Below are 21,737 nucleotides of genomic sequence, written 5' to 3' on the forward strand. Positions count from 1 at the left end.
ACAAGTGGACACAATGAAGACCTTGCAAAGGTCATACCATAGGACAAACAAGTCTAAATATGCATTTCCATTTAACCACAAAATGAAGTGCTCATTAAAATGCAGACACTGAAGTATTTTCCAGACAAAATGACACTTGTTCAAAATGCACACATCTGAATTTAAAAAATAACTTTACTTTGTTCATTCCATTTACAAACATTTAGTTTCGTTCCTTAAGACCACAGAAACCCATTGCACATGGACTTGCTTAAAATAACTTGACACAGCAGAATGCATTAAAAGTCCACTTTAATTCTTCTGAGCCATTTCATGATCTGATTTTTCATTAAGCATCTGTGGCCTCAGTACATAACTTTGGGATAAAAGGCAACTGGTAAACTGTCCAATACAGGTTCCAAATAAGTTCTTACTGGCCCCTACCCAGACATATCCCAGATAAAAGCTTTGATCAAAAATCGATCCACTTGCTTATTTTAAGCATATTAAAAGAAAACTATTTGGACCATTTCTATTTTTCTATGTTTTATACAAAAAGGCTACACAATGTTCCACTTTATTCAGGATACAATTAGAGTGATTATGATTAGTGTTCTACACTTACTTGATCCTTAAAAATTAGAAACGGCTTTAGCAATATGCACTAAATGAACACTACAGAGACTTAAAATATTAACGCAGAAAAAAAAAAAGAAAAAAGAAAAAAAAAAAAAGAATAAATCTAAAAAAATTACTAAGAAAAAGCAAGCTAGGTCAGTACCATTACAGAGATAAAAAATAAAATGAGAAGTCATTTAAACAAGCAAGGCTAGTGTTTTGATAAGTTCCAGCTTGTGAACTATTCTTGTGCATTCTTGATGTACGAGTCACTTCCAAAATCCATTGGTATTGTTCCTCCAACCAGAAAAAAATAAAAAAAATAAAAAAAATTCTTTATACCAGAACATAAAGTTAGCTTCCATTGTTCCCATAGGAAACTCAGCTTGGTTAGTGTGTCAGGCACTTTCTGAGATAACCAGCCCACCCATCGAGACCTCTCAGCAACTCTACAGGCCAATCACAATGCAAATTCAGTCTGACGATAACTGTAAAGGAAAAAAGAAAAACCATTAAGATGCCAGTGTTCACTTTACAATACTACACTGTACTTCATATACTAGTGCCACAGTATAATTGAGTCTCTGCCCTACTGTTTCCTCGAATACATAGTGGGTATCCCATTAGCGACCATTACCGCAGGAAAATGGTCTCGCAAGGGGTTATCCCTGATAACTGGCACAAAACTGCTTATCGGGGATTTTGTATTTTACCTGAATCAGGCAGGCGAAACCAAATTCCCAGAAACAGCCGTTTTCACCCCAAAACAGGTCTGTTTCTACCAGGTTTTCACTGAATGTTTGTTTTTGGATGACTTGCAGGCGACCAAATTGGAACACCTACATCTTTCAGACCTGATCTTTGCCTGTAACTGGATACCCCCAAAGTCTCACTGTATCTGCACACATAGGGCGGTATTCAATTCTTTTTACCCACTTCCACACCCGTTCTGTTTCTGCCGACAGGTGTGGTATAATCATTTCAGCTCGCTACCCACGTGGTAGCAAGGGCATCCAACTCTTTACACAGTTGGACCGGATTACTATGGGTGCAATATGCGCGATAATTGGCATCACTTTAGAAAGGAGGAGATTAGGTGCAATATATCATTTTAATAACACCCATAGAATTGTTTTTGTTCTAAACTCCTTAAAATTGCACAAACTTACATTAGTTCTACATTTCCACAAAACCTGTTATCTTAACCTTTGCAATTGAAAAATTATGGAACCGGTTACAAAGAAGTTTCTCAGATACTTACCGAAAATATATACACACATTTAAAGGTCAGTGTCAAACCAGGCCAACTGATTGCTGTCACCAGGTGGTAGTCCATCCATAAGATCCTGAGCGTGGCCTAAATCTGGAAGTCCATCAACTGGATATTCTGCTCCAGGATGATGCCCTCCCATGTCATGATCCATCATAGGGTCCAATCCCATTGCATCCTGCCCATAACCTCCAGCATGGAAAGAGCGGTAGCTGGGATCTAGAAAAAGAATTTGTGTTACACTGCTGGAATGGGAAATGAACACAATACCAATACTAGGAAACACAAGTGCACTACAGACAAGAATCCCTTTTTACAGGGTGCCGTTACCACAGTCCAGGAAGTGCAGTTTACGAAACTGAGCTAGGTTATCAGTATATCACATAACCGGTCTGAACATGAAAGCCATTTCTTTCTAAACAGTAACAGAAGTTCCTAGCCATTAGTATTCAGTACCAAGAGAGCAAAAAATACCAGACTCACCATCCTGTCTGTAACCAAGTGGTTCTCCTTGGGCACAAATGTCAACACCAAGATCCCCAGCCTGAAAGAGGGTAGTAATAGTTAGTTTTTATTTTGTTCAAAGTGGAGACTGTTTATGCTTACAGATAAGGAATGTTGTTTACCTCATTCCAAGGCATTGGTTCACTTCTGAAAAGCGAGCTGGTAAGTTCAACAGACAAACGTTTCTTATAGTCCTGAGGCTTATCTTCAGACATACGGAATAGGACAGCTGCAGCATATGTTGCTGTGGGATAAAGAAAAAAAAAAAAAAAAAAAAAAAAATTATATCCAAATTTACTCTGCTCCCCAATAGCAGCCCCATCTCAGGGAACCTATACTCCCAGCCAAGATTTGAGACAACCCAAGTTCTCCAGTGTTGGCCATGAGCATTCCAGATAGTGAACAATCACAACCAACAAGCCTTTTTCAAATACATTACTATCCTTTAAGTAATTTCAAATTGGTTCCTTACCAACTCCCTCATTCCGTGAGTGAAGCAATTCCGTGAGAGGAGCAGTAGCACCTTCAGCCTCAATAGCTTCAGCAGCCTCCTTGTCTTGGGCCAGTTCACAGAGCACACCTGCTGCTACTCTTTGGATATTCTCAATTGGAGAGTATAACAGCTAAGAGGAAGGAACACAAATAAATAACTCCCATCTATATATCATTCGGAATTATGGTTCAATCACCGATCATGGTAAACTTTATTTATATACACATTATGGGGTATATGCAATAGCGGGCGAATTTCAAAAAAAGGCGAATTCCGGAACGTTTTCGCCTCAAAAAATCAATTCGCCTATGCAGTGCAGTACTTTTTCGCAAAAAAACGGACCGTCAAAATTCGCCTTTTCTCAATTCGCCTTTTTCCGCATTCGCCTTTTCGGCAATGGTACAGATGCTGCAATTCGCCTCCAGCATATTCAATTCAAGTTTGGAAATTCGCCTGCAGTGCTTTTAGACAGCAAATTCGCGATTTTCAATCCGCCACACTTTGGAGGGTGAAAACAAATAAAAAAATTTTAAACATGTTTTTTTTTGTGTTTTTTTTTTTTGGGAATAGCAGATCTATTTATATTAGAAGGGATTAGGTACTTTTTTTTTTTGGGGGGGAGGCACAAATATTATTTATATATTTTTTAAAATATTATTTTTTTTTTTTTTTTTTTTTAATTATTTTAATTGCTGGAACGGTAAAATCAGAAAAAAAAATGGCGTGGGGTCCCCCCTCCAAAGCATAACCAGCCTCGGGCTCATTGAGCTGGTCCTGGTTCTAAAAATGCGGGGAAAAAATTGACAGGGGATCCCCCGTATTTTTAAAACCAGCACCGGGCTCTGCGCCTGGTGCTGGTGCCAAAAATACGGGGGGCAAAAAGAGTAGGGGTCCCCCGTATTTTTAACACCAGCATCGGGCTCCACTAGCTGGACAGATAATGCCACAGCCGGGGGTCACTTTTATGCCGTGCCCTGCGGCCGTGGCATCAAATATCCAACTAGTCACCCCTGGCCGGGGTACCCTGGGGGAGTGGGGACCCCTTCAATCAAGGGGTCCCCCCCCCCCCAGCCACCCAAGGGCCAGGGGTGAAGCCCGAGGCTGTCCCCCCCCATCCAATGGGCTGCGGATGGGGGGGCTGATAGCCTTTGTGATAAAAAAAAAAAGATATTGTTTTTTCCATTAGTACTACAAGTCCCAGCAAGCCTCCCCCGCAAGCTGGTACTTGGAGAACCACAAGTACCAGCATGCGGGAGAAAAACAGGCCCGCTGGTACCTGTAGTACTACTGGGAAAAAAATACCCAAATAAAAACAGGACACACACACCGTCGACAGTAAAACTTTATTTCACACTACCGACACACACATACTTACCTATGTTCACACGCCGACATCGGTCCTCTTCTCCATGTAGAATCCACGGATACCTGAAAAGCAAAGTTCAATATACTCACCTCAGGGTCCAGAGATAAATCCACGTACTTGTCAAAAAAAGAAAACGCAAATACCCGCTCCAGAACGGACTGAAAGGGGACCCATGCTGACACATGGGACACCTTTCCACGATTGAGACCTGTCAGTGACAGGTCTCTAAGCCAATCAGGAAGCGCAACTTCGTTGCGCTCACCTGATTGGCTGATCGCTGTGACAGCGCATCGCACAGCTCCCTCCATTATATTCAATGGTGGGAACTTAGCGGCTAGCGGTGAGGTCACCCGCCGGTCAGCGGCTGACCGGCGGGTGACCCCACCGCTAGCCGCTAAGTTCCCACCATTGAAAGTAATGGAGCGGCTTTGCGAGGCGCTGTCAGAGTACAGACGGCGTCCAGCCAATCAGGTGAGCGCCACGGCAGTAGCGCTTCCTGATTGGCTGAAGGGACATCAGTGACAGGAGTCACGTGATGTCCCGGCATTCGGGGAAAAGAGTCTAATGTGAAAACATTGGACCCCTTTCATTAGTCCGGTGGATCGTGTTCGGTTTGTTTTTTTACAAAGTACGTGGATTTACCTCTGGACCTGGACCTCTGGACGCTGGAAGGTGAGTATAATTTTTTGACAGGTACCCTCGGATCGTCGGAGATCGTTGCAGTCGGCGTGTCAACACAGGTAAGTATGTGTGTCGGCGTATGAAATAAAGTTTTACTATCAAGGTGTGTGTGTCCTGTTTTTATTTGGGTATTTTTTTCCCAGTAGTACTACAGGTACCAGCGGGCCCGTTTTTCTCCCGCATGCTGGTACTTGTGGTTCTCCAAGTACCAGCTTGCGGGGGAGGCTTGCTGGGACTTGTAGTACTAATGGAAAAAACAATATCTTTTTTTTTATCACAAAGGCTATCAGCCCCCCCATCCGCAGCCCATTGGATGGGGGGGGACACAGCCTCGGGCTTCACCCCTGGCCCTTGGGTGGCTGGGGGGGACCCCTTGATTGAAGGGGTCCCCACTCCCCCAGGGTACCCCGGCCAGGGGTGACTAGTTGGATATTTGATGCCACGGCCGCAGGGCACGGCATAAAAGTGACCCCCGGCTGTGGCATTATCTGTCCAGCTAGTGGAGCCCGATGCTGGTGTTAAAAATACGGGGGACCCCTACTCTTTTTGTCCCCCGTATTTTTGGCACCAGCATCAGGCGCAGAGCCCGGTGCTGGTTTTAAAAATACGGGGGATCCCTGGCCGATTTTTCCCCTGCATTTTTAGAACCAGGACCAGCTCGATGAGCCCGAGGCTGGTTATGCTTTGGAGGGGGGACCCCACGCCATTTTTTTTTCGGGTTTTTCCCCGTTTTTTAAAATCGCGGCAAAATCCGCCAAATCGGCCGATTTTCGCCCGCGACTCTGGCGAATCCGTTTTTCATTGCATATGGTGAATTCCGGAAGCCACCTTCCGGAATTCACCTGGCGAATTTGGTCGAATTGAAAAAACGGCGATAATTGCCGCGAATTCGCCCGCTATTGCATATACCCCTATACCCCTTAGCCAGAAACTTGCAGAGGGGAGAGCTCTATTCCTGCAAAAACTCTACAACATTGACTACAGTTTGTGCAAAATGTAATTTGTTCTTGCAACGGAGTTCTTATGAGCATTGTGGTCACTGGATGAAACCCTACAGCTGGGTACAAACTAGACTAGTGGTTCCCAAACTTTTTGAATCATGGCACACTAGAGTATTAAAAAATGTTCATGCTATTAGGCCAAACGTTTTAGAGAAATTAAGAAAAAAACACTATATTAAATATGAATGAATATATATCTTTCTCCATCCTGAGGTTCAATTATGTGTGGTGAGGGTATAGATTTCTGTTTGTCCACATATTTTAGGATTGGCAGCCACCAGCACTGGTTTTGTCCATTACATTTAACATAAATTTGAATTGGTCCTGGACTGCCAATCCAGAGCACCCCTGCAAGTGCTATGAGGCACCCCAAAGTGCCACGGCACAGTTTGAGAAGCACTGCACTAAACTATATAGTGGATGGTGTGCCTGATTCAGACACATCATTCATGATATCGTCTATTGTGTACCCAGTATATGGTCATCGAAGCATGCTCCCGTGGGTTGCTTATACCATTGCCAGTTGGCTTTACATGCAGCTCAATCTGGTTGTCGCAAGCAATGCTGCCCAACGCAGCAAGGCCCAGCATCTCGCCTCATTACCAAGTGTGTATTTGCCAACGTCAACACCCCAGAGGTCACGTCACCGCCATTGCAAGGCACAAGTCTAGTGTGTACCCAGAATTAGAATAGTCTGGCAGTTAAACTTTTGAATTAGGGTGCTCTGAAGCATCAGAATTTTTTTTTTCATGGCAACCCTAGGCCAAATGTTGAGATTTAGGGGAAAAAAAAATTAAAATAAGTTATTTGTGTTTACATGTCGTCCATAGGTTCACTTAGATGTTGGACAAAACTTGCTCGTCATGGACCACATTTTGCGATTGGCAGCCACAAGCACTGGTTTTGCCTGTTACACTAACCATAACTAATATGAATTGGCCCTGGACCACCAATGCAAGGAACCCCTGCAAATGCCCAGAGGCACCCCAGGGTGCAACAGAACAGAGTTTGGGAACGATTGGAATAGTCAAAGGCTCAAACTAATGGCCCAACACTTACCTGTACAAAAAGTGGAATGGTATTTAGACCCCGTATAACGATCCTGTTGTGAACATCACGAGCCAGAATGTGCAAGGCTCCTGTGCAGCCTTCAACGATTTCTTCCATACGTACACCTTCCTGAAGACAAAGCCACAGCAAACAAAATTTTGTCTTACTGTAATGTAGAAGTGAAGTTTTCTCCCATACAAGCTATGAGGGGGAAAATCAGTTGTTTTGCCCACCCCCTGCAGGGCATCTAAAAAAAGGCACCCAGAGCAATTCAACTGTTATGCCGTTCGAATGCTCATTAGTATTGACGTGCCCAAATGCATCGGGTTTAGCCATGCAAAGCTGCCAACAATGCATAGGTCGCCCAAACCAGACTTCGGACACATTTCTTCACGCACCTGCTAAGGCTACAAGAAGAAATGTCTTGCGCAGTTAATGGGCACCTGAACGGATCAACAACTGAGTTGCTCCATCGGTACACATTACTTTAGAAGGCCAGTGAGGAGCGTCGCAAACAACTGAATCACCCCCAAGTGTAAATGGTGATGCAGTAGCTTGAACAGCAATAATTAAGTCTTCAACTAAAGCAATACTAAAAGTTTAAACAAACTGGTAGCTTCCATCTTGTTGGTGTTAAGCGAGCAACCAATATTAACAGCCACAAAGTATTACATACCACAAACTGCTGCTGTGTTCCCCCCATGGATGTGCGCCGCTGTGTATCTTGGTGTGCACGAACCAGAAGTTGAACAAGCCTTGGAATAGCACCCTGCTCACGCAATGGTGCATGATTGGCTGGACATAAAGCAAGATTACGAATCAAACCCACAGTTGCCTGAAATAAAAATAGGTTGTTTAAGTTTAAAAATGCAGTACATTTCACACTATGAAGTGCAAGATTGGGGTAACAAATATGGCTTTACCATGCAAGACACCTTTGATAACACATTGTAACAGTCCAACGCAAGCACCCTCCCACCAGCATCACAGGACAGTGTTCTACCCTTTCAAACAAATATTCAGGCACCATACGTACCTTAATAAGTGGCCAATGAGATGGTGGGTGCAACAGCTTCACCACCACAGGTAGCCCATAGTGGAGTCGCACTGCATTCTGGGCCATCTCTGCTTCCTGGTGCCTGCTGGTAAGGTGACGAAGTGCACATATAGCGGGCTCAGTGATGTCCTCTCTATCACCAGCACGTAGAACCGTGCGCACCAGCGCCTCAATACCACCAACCTGACACACCATCATCTTGTTTTTGTAGTTGTTGCATGTGAGATTGGACAGTATACCAGCGGCACAAGTTACCACATTAATATCATCTGAGCCAAGAAGCTGAACCAGGGTTCCCAGAAGACCCTCCATTCCCTCCTGTAAAGTAACAAATAAAAATATAGTACAAAGCAATGGAAAATTACTAACTCCACGCCATAAACTTAAACTAGTTTACCTGCTTTGTTGCAGCATCTGAAAGATTCCTTAAAGTCCAGAGACAATTCTGAACCAGACGCTGGCTCTGGTCAGTGAGATGCAACCCCAGAGCTTGCATTCCACCTAGAGATTAAAAAAAAGTTTTAATAACTATTTCATGACCATCAAGAGAAACTCTTAACACATCTGTTGAATGTATTTTAAAAAGGGCTCAAGTAAAGTAGCTTAAGTGTGTATGGAAAGACTTCCCTATAGTTGAGGGTAGGAAGATAAAAGTAGTGTACAGCATCCCTGGCAGTTGCCACATTGTGACCGTACATAACAAAATGTAGGCCCATAGAGCAAGTATAAAAGCACAGTTCAGTTTAAATCTAGTCAACGCAACATTCTATTTGCAAAACACCGACGTTAGAGGGACCATGATCAATTTAACAGTTGAAACAAAAACACCAACTTTATCGCAACAGTATTGTACATTATGTTTATTTCTCTAGGTAGACAGAGTGGTGCATACTTTGGAACACACCAAACTTGTTAGTGTGTACATATTAGTCTAATAAAACCTCTAATTAGGCTGTCAATTATGTACCTTTAAATATACCTATCCATCATAGGGTTGTGCACACGTTCCACACACACAAACTTACCAGCTTCGACAATAGCAGGCTTATTACTGGAACAGACTGACAGCACCTTCAGCACACGGCTTGTTGTCCACAGAAGTTTCTCATAACTATAAGTCCTCATTATGGTCACCAATGCCTGAGGTCCACCACTTGCAAGGATAATCAACTAAGAGCAGGAGGAAAAATAAAAAAATATAATCACCTGCTGAGAACCAAACTTAAACGTCTCACCCCTGTGTGTATGAGCTCAGATTATCTTGGACAAACATCAAAATCTGTACAGTTCTACACATGTGAGGCACATAGGTGCACAGCAAATTAAATTTAAAAAAAGCATAATAATGAAGGGGGGGGGGGGGGGGGGGGACATTTGTAATTACAGGAAACCTTACAATGTAAGGGGCAATTTTTATTTTCACGCCACCTGAAACACAATGACCATTCTTAGGACGGTCTATTAGCAGTGGTCCTATTAGCCCTGATGCCAGCATTTACCAGAGATTATGCTTCAGATGACTCCGGCACCCGAAGCATAATTCACGATGAAAGGGTGCCGTAGCCATGGTAACACATGGGATCAGGGGACTTCTCAATCCCATGTGTTTGCAGGAACAATTTCAGCTGATCAAAATGGCCTCTAATTGGGTACCACAACAGTGACCATTGGTCATACATTGCAATATACGACCTACGAGGCATCTGGGCCAGTAGGATACCGTCCTTAATCTCCACCATCAGTCATGGGACAATACCTGTGCAAATCTCCAGAGAAATAAAGCCAAAATGTAACAAACACTTTAATTCACTGCAGGTCTACAAAACCAGCAATGTCAGACACCGTGCAATGAAGTGGTAAATAATTTTTATTTATTTTTTTAATTCGTGGATTAATAATTTTTGGCTTTCACATCTAAAAAGGGGAGTGTATATAGTGTTATGCAGATTACAACATTTTGACTGGCTTTGCCTGCACAAACTATGAGGTTGAGCTATCAAGCAGTGACCAAAAAAAAAAAAAAGTGGGGAGAAGTTGCGCACTGCAGCCAATCGGCATCAAGTACATTTTATTTATAAGTAAATGCTGACTGGTTGCTATGGGCAACTTCTCCATTTCTCACAACTCGATAATCTGTTAAAGTTTTGCCTACAATCTTATGATATGCTTACAAGATAGTGAGGCTTAATACCTTGCTTTCTTGGTTTCCATAGGCCAATATTTGGAGACAGTCAGTAGTGATAGCTAGAAATTTGACATTCGTTTTATTCAACAAGGCCACCATTTTCTGCAAACCACCAGCCAATCGAACAGCCATTTTTGCTCCTTCTTGATGCAAGAGAAGATTGTGTAGTGTTGTGATTGCATAAAACAGCACAGAGTCCACAGGCGACCTGAAAGAAAATATGATTAACAGCGAATGTGCCAAAAGTACCCACATCCAAATCTGTTGCAATGAAATGCTCTTGAAACAGTGTATTAGTATTGGACCGGGGAGAGACGTTCAATAGTTGAGAACGGACACAAATGACATCACTGATCTGCAAGCATGAGATGTCTACTGCACACTAATCAATAGAGTATTCAAATAGTGCTTGCCCCTCAACGCGAAAATCGAAGTGTGTTAAGCAGGAAACCGAACACATCTGTACATTCATAAAGACGCATACTAGATTCTGCTACACATCCATTTCTTTCAGTTGCTTTCTGAAGGTCACTCATGGTGAGGAGCCTGACAAATAAAGGAACACTTACCCGAGCATTTTAACCAAAGCAGGAATGCCTCCAGATTTAAAGATAGCCAGTAAGCCCTCACGGTGGTGTGAGAGGTTGTGAAGAGTTCCAGCAGTGCAACGTGCAGTTTCAACATCATTTGTGTTCTGCATTGTGCGAACAATTGCAGACACCATCTGTGGAGAACGCATGATGGCATGGCGGGATGCTTCCTTCTTAGACAGCTGATGAACCATGACGGCAGCTTTGTTGACCACAACCTAGAACGAAAAATTTTAAATCAAGAGCACTACTTAAAATAGCAAACTCCAGTAAAAAAGCTTGATTAAAATTGTTCCTAAGAACGTCTGAAACTATTTCCACCAACCAGAGCATATAGAATTTAGGCTTACTAGATATTACAGCGCAAAGCTAATATACCATTAATAAGCTCCTAATTTATAAGGGACTAAACGCCTTTATAGGAGGTTGCAACATACCTGGTCCTCATCATTGAGTAGCTTGGTCAGCTCAGGGATAGCCCGAGTAGCCAGTTCAGCATCATCTTGGTAATTTATCAAGTTGACCACAGCATGTTTTAGCATCTGAGACGGTTCAGCCAAGCGCTGCACATTTGTGGGATGAGCAGAGTCAAACTGTGTTGATGGGATTTGCATGCCTTCGTCTAGCGTTTCAGGAAACATGGCCGCACGCACTCTCTGTGCTCTGGTCATTGCAAATTGCCCATCAATGTCTACAAAAAAATAAATAAAAAATATGTCCGTTAGAATCGCTAACCCATAGTAAAATTAGGTTTGAAAGTGCATGCTACTCCGATGGCTCTGTACCTGCTACTTGATCTTGAGTGAAAGGCTGAGAGAAGCCTTGCTCCCATTCATACAATACTTGCGATGTATCCACGTCTTCGTCATCTGGATTTCCTTTGCCACTCAAAGATGGGGCAGTTGTGGTGGCTCCAGAATGAATACCAGAATCCAGGTAAGACTGTTGCTGCCAGTGGCTGACTGCCGCTTTCCGGTCTGGTTCCATAGCCATGTCCAGCTCCATTAAATCCGCTGTAAGAAACAATGAAAAGCTGTAGGACATACCGGAGGAAGAATATTGCACAAGATTCTATTATTAAGACACTGAAAAGTTCTCATTACAATGTTAATGAATGAATTCCTGGCATATACTACCAATGCAAGTAATGTAGCCATTTCATTTATTAGTTATTAAAATGTCCACGCAGTAGAGTTGAAGAGCACAGACCGTCTTAAAACAAAGTGAAGTATTGCATACCTGCTGAAGTTAACATGTTGTCCTGTTCATAAGCCTAGGAAGTAGTAACCTACCTGAAGATTTTATAAACTGAAGGCTATGTTATACAGGTATGGACAACCGTTTTATAAACGTTTGCTTACCTTGAGTTGCCATGTTTGTCTTCCAAGAAATAGTCTGTGCTTTACAAGTCTACAAGAAATAAAAATCCAAATAAATACACAAAAAAAAAAAAAAATCTAGTCAGAAATAAAGCAAAGGTAATGCACACGAGGTAACAATAGCGTAGGGAGATTAATTTTTTATGCTGTACCCTATGTAGTCAATTGGATAGCAGTGACAAGTGAAGTAAACATTTTCTAGTGGTAACCTGAGCCAATGTGTTACATTAGTCTCCGATTACTATGATATTTATTTCACTTGCAGCTATGTCCTCTCTGAAGCCCAAACTTAAGCAGCCAAGCAGTAAACATCAGTTATTAGTGAAGACCGTTAATGCACTGTGTACAGTTGGTATGTATGCAATTCACATTTGATAACATACAGATAGAAACCAGAGCACCAGGACAAAAGACAAGCCATGAACATGCATGCATGCATGCATGCATGCATGCATGCATGTCAGCTGGTCTTGGGGGGGTGGGGCTATACATTATAAGAAACACTTGGGCAGAGACCAATGTGAATACAGTATGTAGGTTTAACACATAGGGGCTGATGTATTAAGCCTGGAGACAGCATAAGGAAGTGATAAACCAATGATAAGTGGAAGGTGACAAACACCAGCCAATCAGCTCCTAACTTAATTTACATATTGGAGCTAAATTGGCTGGTGCATTTATCACCTTGTACTTATCACTGGTTTATAATAATCTCCTTATGCCTTCTCCAGGTTGAACACATCTGCCCCACAATCTGAAGAGAACAACTTTATATAGGTCTCGGTAAAAAAATAAAAAAATTGCTCATTTATGTAAAAATAAAAATGATATATCTATAGTTTGAGATAACATAGACTATAAAAAAAAAAAAAAAAACAGACAAGAATAAACATTTTGTAGTATAGTGGAAAAATACAACCAAGGAATACATGCCATGAAGCCGGACCAGTAGTAATCCAAATTTAATCTGGGTAAAAACACAATATTTACATACAACATGAATAAACTTAAGTTTTTGTTAAAGGGAAGAATCTTTGTGCACCTTTCGATGGCCATTTGCAATACACTCCCACTTTGAAGAGAAAGAGCCAGCATGCATGGAGGGAAACTAGTCATTAATACCCAGACTAGGCAGAGAAACCACCAGCTCACAAGGAAATATTTGTTATTGGTACACTTTTATTTAAGAACATTTATTATGCAGCACTTTACAGGGAATATATAATCACTCAGCGACTGCCGAAATTCAGCTTATGAGCCATTTCATACCACAGCCACATACATAAAAACTACAGTTAATTCACTCAGAAGCCAATAATCTTAAGTAAGCATCTGGACAGTGTGAGAAAACCCATGCAAAAAGTAGGGAGAACGTATACACATGCAGCGCCCTAGTGGAAATCAATCCCATGACACTGCTGTACAATGGGCACAATTCAATTCGAAGAGAGTTGAACAGGGCCAGGAATTAGCTCCTGCCGCTAACAATACAGCGCAGTGGCAAGACGGAGAATGCCTGTTCTCCCGGACTAAACAGGGTGATTTGTCAGGAGAACCGGCATTCTCCAACTTTCAGCACTGCGCTTTCACTTATCAGATTTCTGCTCACACCCCTCAGGAGCTATTCAACTCTTGAGGAAATTAAACTGTTTTAGTGGTCATCTATCGGAGTAATTCAATTGTTACACCGATCAAGTCAAGGATTAGCTACTGCAGACACATTTCAACTTGCAGTTCCAAGGGATGGCAAGCTGAAGTGTGCTGCAAACAGACTTTTTTAAAATGGCACTCTCCCTGTGACGCTCATTCATTTCGTCCAATTGGGCGCGATAATTAGAGCCCACAAAACATCTGAATTGCAACAATGGGCACTCATTATTGCAGATTTAAGAACAATTTAATCCCCCCCACTGAATCTTACACCAGCCAATAACTTCACAAATCTACTAAAGGAATGCTTTTTCAATAGCTGCTAGCCATACTTAAATAGCAGATGAGCAAGTTATTCCATTGAGGTTGTGGCTACACATTACACAAATATTTTATACTGTTAAAATGATTTACTTATGAACCACTTAAATGGTTCAAAATAAAAAAACTTGTTGGCTAGGGATGTGACAGAACTACATGTGTTTAACAAATGTTCATTTTAAATAAACGCTCCGACTCAATGAGAATGTAGTATGTAAATATAGTTTGCCGTTTCCCCAGCCTAAACGACACTGAAGTGTTGATGCTCAAATCAATTCAGCATCATAAACCAAACACCGATGTAGACTGTGTATACCCCAACCATATATGGTACCCTCACAGTCGTTACTTTTGCCACATTTTCAGGCACCTAAACAAAGACTAAAATAGGCGCAAGCGTAAATCTCTTTACGCGCATTTCAGCTCGCTACCTCCAGGGGTAGTGAGCTGAAATTAACTTCACGCCAGTTGGTAGCATTTGAAGAGCTGACGGCAGGCACCAACAGGTGTCAGGACCCGCAACAACATCTGAAACCGGCCCATGAAGTGCATAAAAAGTATCAATTGAATGTACACTATATTTGAATTGCCTCCTTAATTATAGGACATACACAGTTACAAGAGGTGACCAAAGCAGTGGGATGCTACTTTAAAGTAGGTTATTTCCTTGCTATGTTTTCGTATAGTGGAAGCATATTGTAGCTTTCAAGTGTAGTACCCTTTAAAATGTACACCCAAGAAAGTCATATGCCAGGCATCTGATTGCCTATTCTAATAGGAGGAGTCTAAGTCATTACAAAATGTGCACAAATACAGTACAAACCGCTAATCAAGCACAGCCGCATTTCAGTCCACCAAGATTAGTCACTACAGGAATAAAGACCACCTTCCAAATAGTGTAGGTAACCATTCTGTAGGCTTAAATCAATACTCAAAACACATTATATAGATTTACTGGACACCAGAGACTATACTGAAGCTCTTTATGTAGTACAAATTCAGATTTTATTCTTGTGAATATTGGTTCACAGTGGAAGGTGGAACCTTTAGGGGTTAATTCAATTCAGCACAATGGCCACAGAGAGCCTCCAGAACAGTTGGGTGGAATAACAAATATTCCCCTTGCACCACCTAGAAGCAAGTAAGAATATTATAGATGTTGGACTACCATATGCTACAGCGATACACAGCCAAATATTGCAGTGAAATTAATCTCTCCCTAAATAAAAAATAAAAAAGTGTTTATATACTTCAATCATAACAATTACTAAATATTTACCACATTACTTTTTGTGGTACAAGACAGTTTCAATACTACATAATACAGTTTAAAAGTTAATGCACTATCCAAGCTTTCTATAATGTTCTAGTACCATATAAAGTGCATTAATTCCAACTACAAAAAAAGCCAAGGGGTATAAGCTCTGATCTACCAAACTCCCCAATCTGAATATAGGCTACAACATGGAAAAAGTACAGATCTTCATCCTTGTACAGGGGCTAAGCAGTAAATCTTTGACAAAGTTGAGGGTGGGTCATGTGCACAAGCCCCAGTGTTTTTAACATTGTACAGCAATCAACAAGCATCTTGGTAAAGTTTTGCTTGAATAATACCCATATAGAACACCTTTTGATAGTGAAGGTCTTTTTGGTGTAAACAAATAGATGAAACACAACCCCTTCCGTGTTGAACCACCAGTGAGTTACTCTATTGATCATCTGACCACTTATTGCCAGGAGTTTGTTCATATTTTACCTTCACTTATTGTACTATTTTGTGAGAATTTAATATCTGATGTAATAATGTTCTAAATGTATGACATTTATGAAACTCCCCATATAATAAATTCAGTGTAGTTACTAACCCCAAGCTCACACACCAGGGTGAAATCAAAACTATAGGGGTGAATCTACAGTATGAAGCAGTGATAAGAGTGGAGAAGAAGTGAGCCAGTGGAGAAGTTGCACATGGCAACCAGTCAGCTGCTCTGTATAATTTATAGTATGCAAGTTATAGATGTTACTTCAATGCTGATTGGTTGCCATGGGCAACTTCTCCACTTTCATCACTGCTTCATACATTTACCTAATAGTTTTAGAAGAGGATTTCTGAGAACTTTGGCAGCTGGTTATGCAGAGATGACATCACCCGACGAAGTACATTATCTACACCTTATTTTAAGATTTACAGCTTCACACAGCCCTGAAAATACTCAAACCAAAGCTCATTACCAAAAACATTGCTTAAGTATCATTTAACAACTGATCATGACTTTATTTTTAAAAGTACCAGCCCATCACCAAGGTCTGTTCAAAAGCAAAGCTTCTAAAACCACTTTCAGGATATTCAAGTCCATGCAATACATACTTTTCCTTCCCTACATAAGAGATAGTAGTTAAGAAATGCAATCAAAAAAGGTTAATACCCTGGCAACTAATGGAACTATGAGGGTTTCAAGGCCAAGACCAATCTACTCCTGTCAACAAACAAAAAGGCAATAGATGTTAACTGGCCTGAATGCACTGCTGCTTATCCAAACAGCTGTACAAGTAACCTTACAATGGATGTAAAGTTCCAAAATTGCTGTGGATTTAACCATCAGGCACAGTGCCAGCAGGCGTGAACATCTATCTCATGAGCCTCACAACACCGACACCCACAGCACTAATAGATTAAATCTTACACTAGTCCTCAAGACCAATGATACCCATTTAAAATGGCTATGTTTAAGAACAAGAGCACAAGAGCATCAAACACCACTAAAAAGGTCATTTAACAGACATGGCAAACCAAGTAAAAATGTTTGACTGTTTAACTTAACTGCAGCCAGCTATAAACTCTCCCCCAGAAGATACTACACGATTAATGAAAACCAGAAGACGTGTAAAAATGTTACTAATTAAGGTCTGGTTATGTAAGTTGCATAAACCAAATTATGAATGCTGAATCTTAAGTCAAGAAACTCTAAATATATGAGCAGATAAGCATGCAAGCAGGGGCATCTACCTCTGTCAGGTAATATACCCAGTCTTGATTAGTTACAGCAGAGGTTCTCAAACACGGTCCTCAAAGCACCCCAACGGTTCCGGTTTTAGGTATATCCATGGCTCAGCACGGATGGTTAAATCAAATAGGACTGAAGTGCTAATTAAGGCACCTATGGCCAAGCATGATAAACTTAAAACCTGGACCGTTGGGGTGCCTTAAGGACCACATTTGGTAAAGCTCTGAAATATGCTGGCACATAGCGTCTAAATATCAACTAAAAATTAGGGAGTTTTTGCCCCAGTATCATGATTCTTTAAACTGGTCAAACAATATATAGTATAAAAAAAGTCCTCAAATTACATTATTTCCAGCACCCAGCAGTAGCCAATGTAGTAAATAAAAGGCAGGTTAAGTGACGTTCATTTAAGGTACAGTGTTTGTTTACATTACTTTAACATGCTGTAAATACCATACCTTAAGGTGTGTACATAGTGCGATATTACCTTGTGATTTTGACTATAGTCAAAATCGCAAGTAAAGTTAGTGCAAAATCGCAAGGTGTTGTTAGCCACCTTGCGATACTGACGCACAGTCCCGCAGGCTCGGTATCGTAAGGTTAGATACTGTGCAGGTAAGTCTATTTTGACAGTCTAGTACTAAAGTAGTTAAAAATCATATAGTCCATATCGCATAGTCAAAATTGAAGAGACAAAATCTCACCGTGTGTATGCACATTTATGTTTACCAAGTTTAAGGATTTGGCAAGATCCATATATATGAAAACCACAATACGCAAGTAATGTCTGCCAAGACCTGTGCATGCTGACAGAATCTAATCTACAACTAGCAGTTAGAATACAGAAACCCAAGCACTTTTTGAACAGTGCAGAAGGTAACATGAATGTAGATTGTATTTGAGTCTCAAACCCCATCAAGCGATTAACGCTTGCAAGTTAATTCCATCAAAATAAACATGGTATCTGCATTGCTAGGAGCACTCACAGTTTGAACAATAACTGTTCAAACAAGAGACCTACTTCGAAGCATGTGGCCAAGTCTTTGGGCAACAAGTTACATTCCATCAAACAAGACAGTGTATGAACTATGCATCAGTAAATTGAAAGGTCTGAACAAAACAACCACTTTATTAAGAAACTTGGAAAGCATAAGTAACACAGTCAGCTCCATGAGTCCTGCTGCTATATTACTTGGGGGTGGGGTCAGCAGTAAAATGCTAGGTTCTGGTTTCCCTGCCAGACGCTTATGTTTATTATAGGTTACTGAAAAACTGGCTGAACATATGCAAGAGATACACAAGCCTACTGTTCCTTCAGCGCAAACCCCATTTCCTCCCTGTGACTGTCACATTCCAGCTCAGTATTTACCCAATCAGCGCCTACATACTTCTGGGAGGGAGAGGAAAATGAATGCAAGCAAGACCACCCTTCATATTCAACAGCTACAGTTTTTATTTAAAGGTTACACTGTACTAGGTTTTATGTTAAGTGTTACGCATCTGCAGTAGACCTAGCAGTTCTTCTTAACTGGGAACGACGACAGTTTATTGTGCATCTGTAAACCTGACCAGAACACGAAAAATGTATTACTATTCCTAGAAGTAACCAACAAAACATTAACCTAATTTAGAAACAAGGAAAAAGTTTTAGCTACATGAATTTAGTAATGGTGTACCACTGATACAACTTTTACCCCACAACAAATAAATCACTCTAGATAATACGATGAGATACTTCTGTATGGCTGGAACCGCTGGTTAGACATACATGGTACAGAGCCAGCATACTACACCAGGTCTACTTTATGTTAAGGCTGTAGTCTACATAAACAATTTCTCACCTACCGAACCCGATGGTTGTGGATAGATCAGGGATGATACATGCAGGTTTTCAGAAACAAACTTGTGTATCTACCTCTGTAGCAGAGGGAGAGGGGACTCTGTATAAGGGAAGGGGGAGGGGAAATCCCGACTTGTCTGCACCTCCGCCCTAGATAAAGCCATTTTACAAGAGAACTACAGGAGTTTCATGAGGGATCAAGATCAGGTTTCCAATGTACTTCAGCAGACAATAGGCAGGAGCAGTCAGTCTCAGGCAGGGTAGTTACAGTAGCTGCCATGCCCTGTATGAGGGGCAGAGACATCTGTAGTGCCCCTGCATAGCTCTGTCCAGCAGAGGCTGCACTGCCCCAACAGACACACAGCACTACCCCAGAACACACACATAGCACGGCAGAGAGGGCTACTGGGCAGGGAGGGAGAGGGCACAACAGCACCGTAGCATCTAATAGTCGGCAAGCGGTAGTGCATGCAGGCAGCGGTATTACACTGTGCCGGGCATACTGGGGACAGCTGGCACATGGGGTGTCTGCTCTACAGCAATGCCAGCCCGAGTGCCAGGCACGGTGACCCAATACCCACCACCGTGCCCCCTGGTGTGGGTCTCTGGGACAGGAGCCCCGCCATTACATGCCAGAAACGCGACGCCACCCACACCCTATAGCATGCCGGGGGTACGGCACAGACCGGGCGATACGTACCGTGTGCGAGGCGGCGTGCCCGGGTCACAATGCCGTACGGTGTTGGCCTCCTCCTCCTCCACCAACCCCCGTTATCCGTAATCCCCGTCCCGCCTTCCGGAGTCACGCCACGGGCGGTGCGGTGCCGGGCAGGTAATCACGGTTTAGTTTGTGTTTTTTGGTTAATCCCAGTGTTTGTTTGTCCGTCCTCGGCCACTGCTCCACCTCACCCTCCACACAGCGCGGCGACACACAGGCTTAAAATGGCGCCGCACACTGTGGTTTTATAGTAGGACTCTTCTCCTGGCCGTGGTGTATCCTTCCGCCATCCACTGCGCGCATCGGGAGGGGGAGAGACATAACACAGGGGAAGGTGGGCGGAGTGGTACAAAAATAGTCCCGCCTATCCTTCTCTGCTGCTGTACGACACGGCGGGGAGCTATGCACACTCACACTGGTGGTGATGAAGGAAGGGCAGAGAATGCTCATTATACAGCAGCTCCGAGCTGGCAGGCTCTGCCCTTCCCTCTCAGTAAGCACAGTCTACATGCAGCCTTAGTTGTGAGTGCGACAGCTCAGCGCTGTAACCAGGAGACCAGGGAAAGAATACGTTAATGCAGCAAATAAGACAGTTTCACAGTCACACACGTACATCGTTCGTTGCAAATAGTACACAGGCATTAAGGCGGCTGATAAGACGGCTGCGGCTAAGCGCACCACGCAGCAGCTAGCATGATATACCCCGTGTTCCCCAGCTGCTGCTGCTGCCTGCGCTCCCACCAGGTAAGGGGCGGATGAGGAGGCTGCAGCCTCATTGTGCAAAGTGGTTTGAGACTGGGTACCGCGGAGTGATCCTAGACTTGTGATGCGGCCCACGCACCTTTTCCCCGGGGTTGGAATGTGGAGCTAGATAGAGGAAGGCAGAGCCAGAGACAAAGCAGGAGGGGGTGGGGAGAGCATTAACCCGTCACTTACCGGGCAAACTTTTTCTCTACCTACTACTTTTCACGTCCTTAAAATCCAGGTATTTTAAGTTGAACTCAGGCATCATACACTATTATATTGTACTAACATGGAGGTAGGGAAAGACATTCTTACAATATTATATGGTACACTAGCACACAGGCATACAGTAAGGAAAGAAGCACGTTTAGTAATGCTATGCTTTTTACTGCAACATTCTCTCTCAGTGCAGATCGGTGTATAGCACCCACATACGCTTTAGCGCAGTAGTAACTTAATAGCACAGGGTACATTGGGGGTCACTCCGAGTTGGTCGCTCGCTAGCAACTTTTTGCAGCACTGCGATCAGGTTAAATCTCGACAAAACTGCGCATGCGTATGCACCGCAATGCGCAGGCGCGTCGTACGGGTACAAAGAGGATCGGTGCTGGGCGATGGATTTAATGAAGAATCCATTCGCACAGCCGATCGTAAAAAGATTCACGGAAGAAGGCGTTTGTGGGTGTCAACTGACCGTTTTCTGGGAGTGTTTGGAAAAACGCAGGCGTGTCCAAGCGTTTGCAGGGCGGGTGTCTGGCGTCAATTCCGGGACTAAAAAGACTGAAGTGATTGCAGCGGCTGAGTAGGTCCAGAACTACTCAGAAACTGTAAAAAAAACGTTTTTGTGCCGTCGGCTGCAAAAGCGTTCGCACACTTGCAAAGCGAAAAACACTCCCCCATAGGCGGCAACTATCTGATCGCAGCACAGCAAAAAGTTTATAGCGAGCGATCAACTCGGAATGACCCCCCCCCCCCCCCCCCCCCTTGTGCCTCAAGGGTGCACACACACGTATATATTGATAATGCAAATGTAGGGACGTTTTGCTTGCTACAACTATTTAATACTATGTACTATTTTGGGACTGATGCTAAACTACACACCATTACATCTGACTTTACAGATGGTAACTTGCATCTTTGTTTAAATATAACTTCCTCTAAAGATCCACATCTCTGACATGTCTACAGGCCAGAAATGATACATTTGTAATGAACACTGTTTATTCTCTCCTACAAGGCAGACTAAATCATGTGAGCTGTAATCAGTGACTCTTCCTGCTTAGTGC

At 42.6% G+C, this 21,737-nt stretch overlaps 1 protein-coding gene across 2 annotated transcripts; it reads right to left on the bottom strand.

Moving 5' to 3' along the window:
- Window positions 1-156: 156 nt before the first annotated feature.
- On the bottom strand, window positions 157-19,950 carry CTNNB1 (catenin beta 1). 2 transcript variants are annotated; one of them, XM_063922405.1, is made up of 16 exons: window positions 19,690-19,950; window positions 12,156-12,204; window positions 11,580-11,807; window positions 11,232-11,485; window positions 10,774-11,012; window positions 10,211-10,412; window positions 9,045-9,189; window positions 8,417-8,520; window positions 7,999-8,337; window positions 7,639-7,797; window positions 6,972-7,091; window positions 2,844-2,994; window positions 2,494-2,615; window positions 2,351-2,411; window positions 1,859-2,086; window positions 157-1,085 (listed from the first exon to the last, which is right to left on the bottom strand). In XM_063922405.1, the coding sequence occupies exons 2-15, from the start codon at window positions 12,166-12,168 to the stop codon at window positions 1,878-1,880; spliced, it is 2,346 nt and encodes a 781-aa protein (XP_063778475.1). In that variant the 5' UTR covers window positions 12,169-12,204; window positions 19,690-19,950; the 3' UTR covers window positions 157-1,085; window positions 1,859-1,877. The 2 variants fall into 2 exon arrangements, with proteins under 2 accessions (XP_063778475.1, XP_063778477.1); XM_063922407.1 differs by lacking the exon at window positions 12,156-12,204.
- Window positions 19,951-21,737: the final 1,787 nt, after the last annotated feature.

The sequence above is a fragment of the Pseudophryne corroboree genome, chromosome 5 (genome assembly GCF_028390025.1).
Source record: "Pseudophryne corroboree isolate aPseCor3 chromosome 5, aPseCor3.hap2, whole genome shotgun sequence".
NCBI lineage: Eukaryota > Metazoa > Chordata > Amphibia > Anura > Myobatrachidae > Pseudophryne > Pseudophryne corroboree.

Excerpts from the sequence above, each read along its gene's own strand:
- CTNNB1 (XM_063922405.1), bottom strand. Across the intron at positions 8,521-9,044 it reads GCCTGCTATTGTCGAAGCTG|GTGGAATGCAAGCTCTGGGG; the intron begins GTAAGTTTGTGT and ends TTTAATCTCTAG. Across the intron at positions 2,995-6,971 it reads CCATTCCACTTTTTGTACAG|CTGTTATACTCTCCAATTGA; the intron begins GTAAGTGTTGGG and ends CCTTCCTCTTAG.